The 7,998-nt window shown below is 50.7% G+C and overlaps 2 protein-coding genes across 2 annotated transcripts; both read left to right on the plus strand.

The window, feature by feature from the left end:
• Positions 1–38: 38 nt before the first annotated feature.
• ETH_00032545 (uncharacterized protein) lies at positions 39–3,300 on the plus strand (the record flags this gene model as incomplete). Its single annotated transcript, XM_013380105.1, has 4 exons — positions 39–305; positions 402–457; positions 709–764; positions 2,969–3,300. Coding segments are annotated over 4 exons (711 nt in total), but the record flags the coding sequence as incomplete, so codon positions are not given.
• A 280-nt stretch (positions 3,301–3,580) lies between these two features.
• ETH_00032550 (uncharacterized protein) lies at positions 3,581–7,969 on the plus strand (the record flags this gene model as incomplete). Its single annotated transcript, XM_013380106.1, has 6 exons — positions 3,581–3,640; positions 3,837–4,080; positions 4,738–5,025; positions 5,383–5,484; positions 5,931–6,161; positions 7,902–7,969. The coding sequence occupies 6 exons, from the start codon at positions 3,581–3,583 to the stop codon at positions 7,967–7,969; spliced, it is 993 nt and encodes a 330-aa protein (XP_013235560.1).
• Between the last annotated feature and the right edge of the window lie 29 nt (positions 7,970–7,998).

The following is a 7,998-nucleotide window of genomic DNA, read 5'->3' on the forward strand; positions in this document are numbered from 1 at the left end:
ACAGCCAGCAGCAGCAGCAGCAGCAGCAGCAGCTGCAGCAGGAGCTCGAGAAGCTGCAGCAGCTCCAGAAAGAAGCAGCCTCGGACGACCCCGAGCAGCAACTGCAGCAGCTGCAGCAGCTGCAGCAGCTGCAGGGACTGCAGCCGCACCTGCAGCAGCAGCAGCTGCAAGAAGTCGAACTAGACACGCAGCAGCAGCAGCAGGAGCAGCAGCAGCAGCTGTCCTTAAAAGCTTTACTGCCTCCCATAAAAGGAGACGCAGAGGCCTTGCGACAAGTTGCTGCTGCAGCGCAGCAGCTGCGGAAGGTAGGGCTGCTGCTGTGTCTGCTGCAGCGCAGCTCAGCTGTGCCGACACCCCACACACACAACCTGCTGCTGCTGCTGCTGCTGCTGCTGCTGCAGGAGCTGAACGTAGGAGCTCTTGAGGTGCAAACGCTGACGCTGCCGTCGAAGCTTGAGTAGGAAGCAAACCATTTCTGCTGCTGCTGCTGCTGCTGCTGCTGTGCTGCTGCTGCTGTTGCTTCCGCCGCCGCCGCTGCTGTGTCTGCTGCTGCTGCTGTGTCTGCTGCTGCTACTGTACTGCTGCTGCTGCTGCTGCGCTCTGCGTCTACACGCGATCGAAGCTGCCACGGAAACTGGCTGGGCAACAACAAACCTAAACCCTAAACCCTAAACCCTAGAAATTTTGGGGCTTCGGGTGTATGGACAGGCTGTGCTGGGCTGAGGACCTGCGGTCGCTGCACTTGTGGCTTCCCCTCCCCACAGGTAAGACAACTCCCCACAGGTAAGACAAATAGCAGCAGCAGCAGCAGCACAGCAGCAGCAGCAGCAGAAGCAAAAGCAATGCAGCAGCAGCAGCAGCAGCACAGCAGCAGCACAGCAGCAGCACAGCAGCAGCACAGCAGCAGCACAGCAGCAGCAGAGGATCAGCAGCAGCAGCACCACAGCAACAGCAACACAGCAGCACAGCAACAACAGAGCAACACAGCAGCACAGCAAAAGCAGCACAGCAGCAGCATCCCCAGCAACAGCAGCAGCCGCTGCTGCTGCAGCAGAGAAAAAGAGAGAAAAAGCGAAAAACAAATTAAAAATAACAAAAGTGTTTTGCTGCAGGTCTAAAAGCAACAGATGTTCTCTTCTCTTTGACTCCCCGGCGGCTGCAAATTAAAACGCGAGGCGCTGCGGTGCTGCTCGACCAGCAGGTCCCAAACCCTAAACCCTAAACCCTAAACCCTAAACCCTAGATCTCAATTCTAGGCCCTAATCCTATAAGCTGGCGAAGCCCTAGCCCCAAACCCTAATTCGGAACCCTAACCCGAAACCCTAGCTCAACCCCCCTATCTCACATGCATCCATGTGCTGCTGCTGCTGCTGCTGCTGCTGCTGCTGCAGCTGTGGGCCCCGGTGAACTCGCTGGACTCCCACTGGAGTGTACAGACAGCTGGCTGCGGCTCTTTAGTTCTTTTCGCACTTTTGCAAAAACGCGAAAGAAACGTTGAGGGCCTGTGGGGCCGCCTGTTTGCCCCAAACCCTAAACCCTAAACCCTAAACCCTAGCTAAACCCCAAGCCCTCGCTAAACCCTAGGCCCCAGCTAACCGTAGGCACTAGCTAAACCCTAGGCGCTGGCTAAACCCCAAACCCTAGGTTGGCCTTGAATCGTCAGGCCTAAACTCGGGCTAAACCCTAAACCCTTGCTAGACGTCAAACCCTCGCTAAACCCTAAACCCTAGCTAAACCCTAAACCCTATCTAAACCTAAACCCTCCGTAAACCCCCAAGCTTACTTCAGCGCACAAACCCCGAGAAGCTACAAATCGCCAGCACAGCTGCGCTGCAAACCCTAAACCCTAAACCCTTTAGTGTGCGCTGTGTGGGCCGCCCGTCAGGGGGTTTGGGGCTCAGGGTTTAGGGTTTTAGGGTTTAGGGTTTGGCTAGCCAGGAAGGTACAAAAGGGTTTATTATCTTTTTGAAGTTTTTAGATTTAATTTTTAATTTTTTTAAAAATAAAAAATTAACAAAAACACCCAGGGTGTACATACACCCCAAGATGCGAGCAGCACAATCCTTCGAAGAAAACCTGCAGCAAAAGACTGCAGCAGCAGACTTCTAAAACCCTAAACCCTAAACCCTAAACCCTAGACCCTAGAATGTGGAGAGGCGGTGACGGCGGCGCCGTTGGCAGCGGCAGCCTTTGCTGCTGTTGCAGCTTTTGCTAAGTAAGCAGCTTTTGCTGCTGCAACTGCTGCTGCTGCTGCAGCTTCTGCTGTTGCAGCTTCTGCTGCTGCAGCTGTTGCTGCTCCTGGAGTTGCTGCTGCTGCTGCTGCCTGGAGCTTCTGCTGCTGCAGCTGCTACTGCAGCAGCTGCTGCAGCAGTTGCTGCTGCGGCAAGTTATGTGGGAGTGAAACCACTGAGCCATTTGGCGCAGCTTTTCTTAAGGGTTTTACTTAGCTGCTGCACTGCGGCAAGAAACTTGGGGTTTAGGGTTTAGGGTTTAGGGTTTGGGGTTTAAGGTTTAGGGCCTGTATTCCTTCGCTGCTGCAGCTACATTACACACACCAGTAGTAGGAACGACGGCAGCAGCAGCTGCTACAGCAGCAACAGCAGCAGCTGCTGCTGCAGCGGCAGCTGAGCTGCTGCTGCGCCGGCGGCGGTGGCGGCGTAGCTGCTGCGGCAGCAGCAACTGCTGCTGCAGCTGCTGCCGCCGCAGCTGCTACGCCGTTGTGAAGAAGTTGTTTATTTGGTTTAATAATTATTCATGTGGCGCATTTAGGGTTTATGGTTTAGGGTTTAGGGTTTAGGGTTTAGGGTTTAGGGCTGTGCACGTCGCAGCACACAGACACCGCGGCGACCGCACCGGTCCACCGGCCCTGGGGTGTACGTACACCTGAAAACAGCAGTTGGATTTGGAGCTTTATTGGTTTTCAGGTGTACATACACTTCAGTTCATGCTGCTGCTGCTGCTGCTGCAGAAGACGCAAGCTGCAGCACCACGGGCGCCAGGGAGCGCCTGCAGCCAGCAGCAGCAACTGCAGCAGCAGCAGCAACTGCAGCAGCAGCAGCAGCGACAGAACAGCGACGCGTAAAAAAGATTGCAGCAACGGCAACGCTTACACCGGCCGCAGCAACAGCAAGTGCAGCAGCAGCAGCAGCTGCTGCTGCTGCTGCTGCTGCTGCAGCAACTGAGCGACCATTTTCAGTGAACTTTGACCCCCTACACACAACAGCAGCGACAGCAGCAGCAACAGCAGCAGCAGCAGCTGATTCTGGATGTATCAAGTCCATTTGGAAGCAGCGGAAGTAGCTGCTAAACGAACCAGTGCGTTCGCTGCTGCAGCAGCAGCAGCAGCAGCAGCAACAGCAGCAGCAGCACAAGCCGCGTGTGCATATTTTGAAACCGCTCGTTCTTGTCCTAAATCACGGCGTCCCCGCCACCAGCAGAAGTAGCAACAGCAGCAGCAGCAGCAGCAGCAGCAGCAGCAGCAATAGCAGCTGCTGCAGCAACAGCGCCGGCTTCAGTAGCAGCAGCAGCAGCCGCAACAGCAGCAGCAGCAGCATATTTGAGGTGTACGTACACCGAAAAAATGGGGGCAGGCGGCAGCACCCTCGGGGAGACAATTCTCTTCCCCTCCCCTGAATGCTCTGTAAACCCTAAACCCTAAACCCTAAACCCTAAATCCTAAGTCTTACTCTCCAAACCGTAGTTTGTGAGAAGACATCCCTAAATCAGCAGCCATCTTGAGTGGAAGCTTTGGCTGCAGCGGCTGAGGGTTTACGAGGGGTCTTTGTTCTGTAGGGTTTAGGGTTTAGGGTTTAGGGTTTAGGGTTTGTGGTTCGCAGTACGACGAGTTGCTGCCGGGTCTTCTGTGGATTTCGGAGTCTCTTGCTGCTCCCAGCAGCGGCCCGTCCCCGGCGCGGTCCTCTCCTGCTGCTGCTGCTGCTGCTCCTGCTGCTGCTGCTGCTGCTGCTGCTCCCATTGACTTCGAGGTGCAGCGAAACCGCCACAGCAGCAGCAGCAGCTTCCCCGCCTGCTTCATTCCCGCCCCCAGCGGCAAGGCCAAATATGTGCTGCTCTACTGGCACGGTGAGGAGCTAGCTAGCTAGCTAGCTAGCCAGCTAGCTAGCTAGCTAGCTAGCTAGCTAGCTAGCTAGCGAGCCGGCTAAATGTTTAATTAGCTAGCTAGCTAGCCAGCTAGCTAGCCAGCTAGCCAGCCAGATAGCTAGCTGGCTAGCCAGCTCGATATCAAGCTGGATGACGAACAAGCTAGCTAGCTAGCTAGCTAGCTAGCTAGCTAGCTAGCTAGAGATCTAGCGAGCAAACTAGCCAGCGAGCCACCCAGCTAGCTGGCTAGCCAACCATGAGTTAGCTAGCTGGCCAGTCCCCATCTAGCCAGCTAGCTGGCTATCCAATCAGCTAGCTAGCTAGCTAACCACTGCTCCAGCTAGCCAGCCAGCTAGCCAGCTAGGTAGCCACCTACCCAGCTAGTCACCCAACTGCCCAGCTAGCCAGCTAGCTGGCCAGCTAGCTAGCCAGATACTTAGCCGAATAGCTGGCCAGCTAGCTAGCCAGCTAGCTAGCTAGCAAGCCAGCCAGCTAGCTAGCCAGCTAGCTAGCCAGCTAGCCAGCTAGCCAGCCAGCTAGCTAGCCCGCCCGCCAGCTAGCTAGCTCTAGCTAGCCAGCTAGCTGGCTAGCCAGCCAACTGGCTAGCTAGCTAGCTAGCTAGCTGTGTGTGTGTGGCAGGCAATTCCTGCGACTTGGGGCACATAAGAGAAGAGCTGGAGATTCTGGGGGCCTTTTTGGAGTGTCACTGTTTGGCTATAGAGTACCCTGGGTACGGGCTTGCTGCAGCAGCAACGCCAGCAGCAGCAGCAGCAGCAGCAGCAGCAGCAGCAGCAAACAGCGGCAGAAGAGTCCGCGCCAGCGTCAGCGACACCATCAACTTGTGGGGCCGAGCTGCTTTTAATCTTCTTCTCTCTTTGGGAGTTTCTCCCTCCAACATCATTTGCTTCGGCAGATCTATTGGCACAGGTGCTGCTGCTGCTGCTGCTGCTGCTGCTGTGGCTGCTGCTGTGCTGCTGCTGCTGCTGGTGCGGCTCCTGCTGCCGCTGCTGTGGCTGTGGCGGCTTCCGCTGCTGCTGCTTTCGCTGCGCTTGCAGGCTTTTAGTGCTTCAGCTTTTGCTGCTGCTGCTGCCTTTGCTGCTGCTGCCGCCTTTGCTGCTGCTGCTGCTGCAGCGGCTGTTTTGCCGCGAATTTCGTTTGTTGTTCCTTTCCCATTATTCATGAACTCCCGATCAAGAAACAGGAGAGCTAAGTGCTTCCCTCCTGGCTCCCCATTTGCAGCTGCTGCTGCTGCTGCTGCTGCTGTTGCTGCTGCTGCTGCTGCAGGCCCTGCTGCTCACCTTGCTGCTGAGCTTTTGGCGGAGGGGATTTTGGTGGGGGGTGTGGTGCTGCATGCGCCTTACATTTCGGTGCACAAGATAGTTGCAGGTAAAGTTGAAAAATAAAAATAAACAAAAATAAATAAAAATTAAAATTAAAATTAATTCAAAAAGAAGAAAATAAAGTCCAAAAGACATTTACTTTCCCTTTAAAAGTTCTAAATTCATAAATGGTTTTATCTTTAATTCAAGTTCGCCAGTTGCACGCGAAATGCCTCTTTGGTTTTGAAGTTAAATCATAAATAGAACGAATTGAATAATCAAATAAACATAATTATATAAATAAAATAAATAAATAAATAAAATAAATAAAAGAAATTAAAACAAAACAATAAAATACACAAAAGAAGGCACAACACGACAAAGTGCAACGAAACACTGCTCCCGCTCCCCCTGCTGCTGCTGCTGTGCTGCTGCTGCGCTGCTGCTGCTGCTGCTGCGCTGCTGCTGCTGCTGCTGCGCTGCTGCTGCTGCTGCTGCTGCTGCTGCTTCCAGAGTACGCGGCGTTTGGGACTTGGCTGATAGGGGACTACTGGAGCAACAAGGAGTCTCTGTCGAGTTTGTCTCCGTGGACTCCCTTGTTGATAATCCACGGACTTGAAGACGAAATAATTCCTTTTCATCATGGAAAGTATCTTTTCGAAAACTACGGAGCCACCGAAGCTGTCAAGGCTGCAGCCTTTCCCGCGGACTCCTCCCACAACGCCTACTACGTCATCGACGTCCGTGACCACTGGTCACCAGTGGTCCACTGGTCACGAGTGGTCCACTGGTCACCAGTTGACCAGTGGACCACTTCTCAGTAGTGGCATTCATGGTTTTTGTTGATGGCAGGCCATTTGTTGATGGCAGTCAGGCTTTTGGCAGGGGCGGAGTGGCAGAATGGGCCACTCTAGTGGTCCGTTTGGTCCATCAAGGAGTGGACCACTGGTCCATTTGTTAGTGGCATTCAGGCTTTTTGTTAATAATGGCAGAGAGCCAGAATGGGCCACTCCTAGTGGTCCACTGGTCTGTCAAGGAATGGGCCAGTGGTCCACTGGCGAATGGCATTAATGGTTTGCTGTGGTGTAGTGGTCCACCCCCAGTGGTCCATTGGTCCATTGGGTAATGTGCCAGTGGTCCATTGCTGAGTGGCATAATGGTTCACTGTTGAATGGCGCAATAGCCCGCGCTTAGTGGTCCACTGGTCCATTAGCAGTGCCCCAGTGGTCCACTAGTTCGCGTCTAGCGGTCCAGTGGTTTGCTGTTTAATGGTCCAGTGGTCTGTTGTTGAATGGCATAATGGTTCAACTATTAAGTGGCATAATGGTCCATTATTAAGTGGCATAATGGTCCATTATTAAGTGGCATGATGGTCCATTATTAAACGAAATAATGGTCCATTATTTAATGGCATAATGGTCCATTATTTAATGGCATCATCATCCATTATTAAATGAAATAATGGCCCATAATTAAATGACATAATGGTCCATTATTAAGTGGAACACTGGCTCACTTTGAGTATAAAATGGGCCAGTGGTCCATTCTGTTTAGCATGCGGTGCATTATTAAACCAGCTGCTGCACCGGTGGTCCATTTTATAAGAGTAATAAGTGTTTTTTCCTAATAAAATGGACCACTGGTTCCTTTTTATTATGCAAAATGGACCAGTGGTCCATTCAATATAAAACAAACCAGTGGTGCGTTTTGTATGAAATGGACCAGTGGTCCGCTGCATGCAAAGAGAGCCATTTGGTTCCATTTTTTGTCGTTTTTGATCATTTTTGGGTCTTTTTTTGCAGTTCATTCTTCACTTTTTGTTCCTTTTTGCATTTAATTGTTATTGTTCACTTTTAATTCCCTTTTCGCTTTTTATTTTTTCGAAATTGCTTTTATTTTCGTTCATTTCGCAATTTGCTGCGCAAGGTCCTTCGGCCGTTTGCCCTGTTTGTTCAGCAATTCAACTTGCAGTTCCACTTCATTCAAATGACTTTATTCTTTCATTTATTTATTTTAATTATTTTATTTTATTTAATTTATTTATTTATTTATTTATTTATTTATTTATTCTTTTATTCATTCTTTTTCAGTTTGGTTCTGTTTGTTGTTTTCGTGGAGTGGTTTGGGCTGGCGCAGCCGCGTGTCTGAAATATCAGATATTTCACTTTTTTTAATTTCATTTAAAAGGAATTAAATTAAATCAAGTTAATTTAAATAATTAAATTTAATTTAATTTAGTTAATTAAATTTAATTTAATTTAATTATTCAATTTAATTTAATTTAATTAATTTGAATAGTTTGAATAAATAAAATACATAGAAAGAGAGGTTTAAGGCACTGAAAATGGATAAAAGTCTCACAGCTGCGCTGCTGCTGCTGCTGCTGCTGCTGCTGTGCTGCTGCTTCTTCCGCCCGTGGCCATTAGATACGTAATATTTATTTATTTATTTATTGAAAATTATTTATTTTCTTTTTGCTTTTAGGACCTGGGAAAGCCCATGAAGGAATTCTTGAGCACAAAAGCCAGGGGGAGAGAAACAGCTCCTTTTGAAGTTACAATTCCCCGCTACCTGCAGCAGC

The sequence above is a fragment of the Eimeria tenella genome, genomic scaffold (assembly GCF_000499545.2).
Source record: "Eimeria tenella Houghton genomic scaffold, Eth_scaff445, whole genome shotgun sequence".
NCBI lineage: Eukaryota > Apicomplexa > Conoidasida > Eucoccidiorida > Eimeriidae > Eimeria > Eimeria tenella.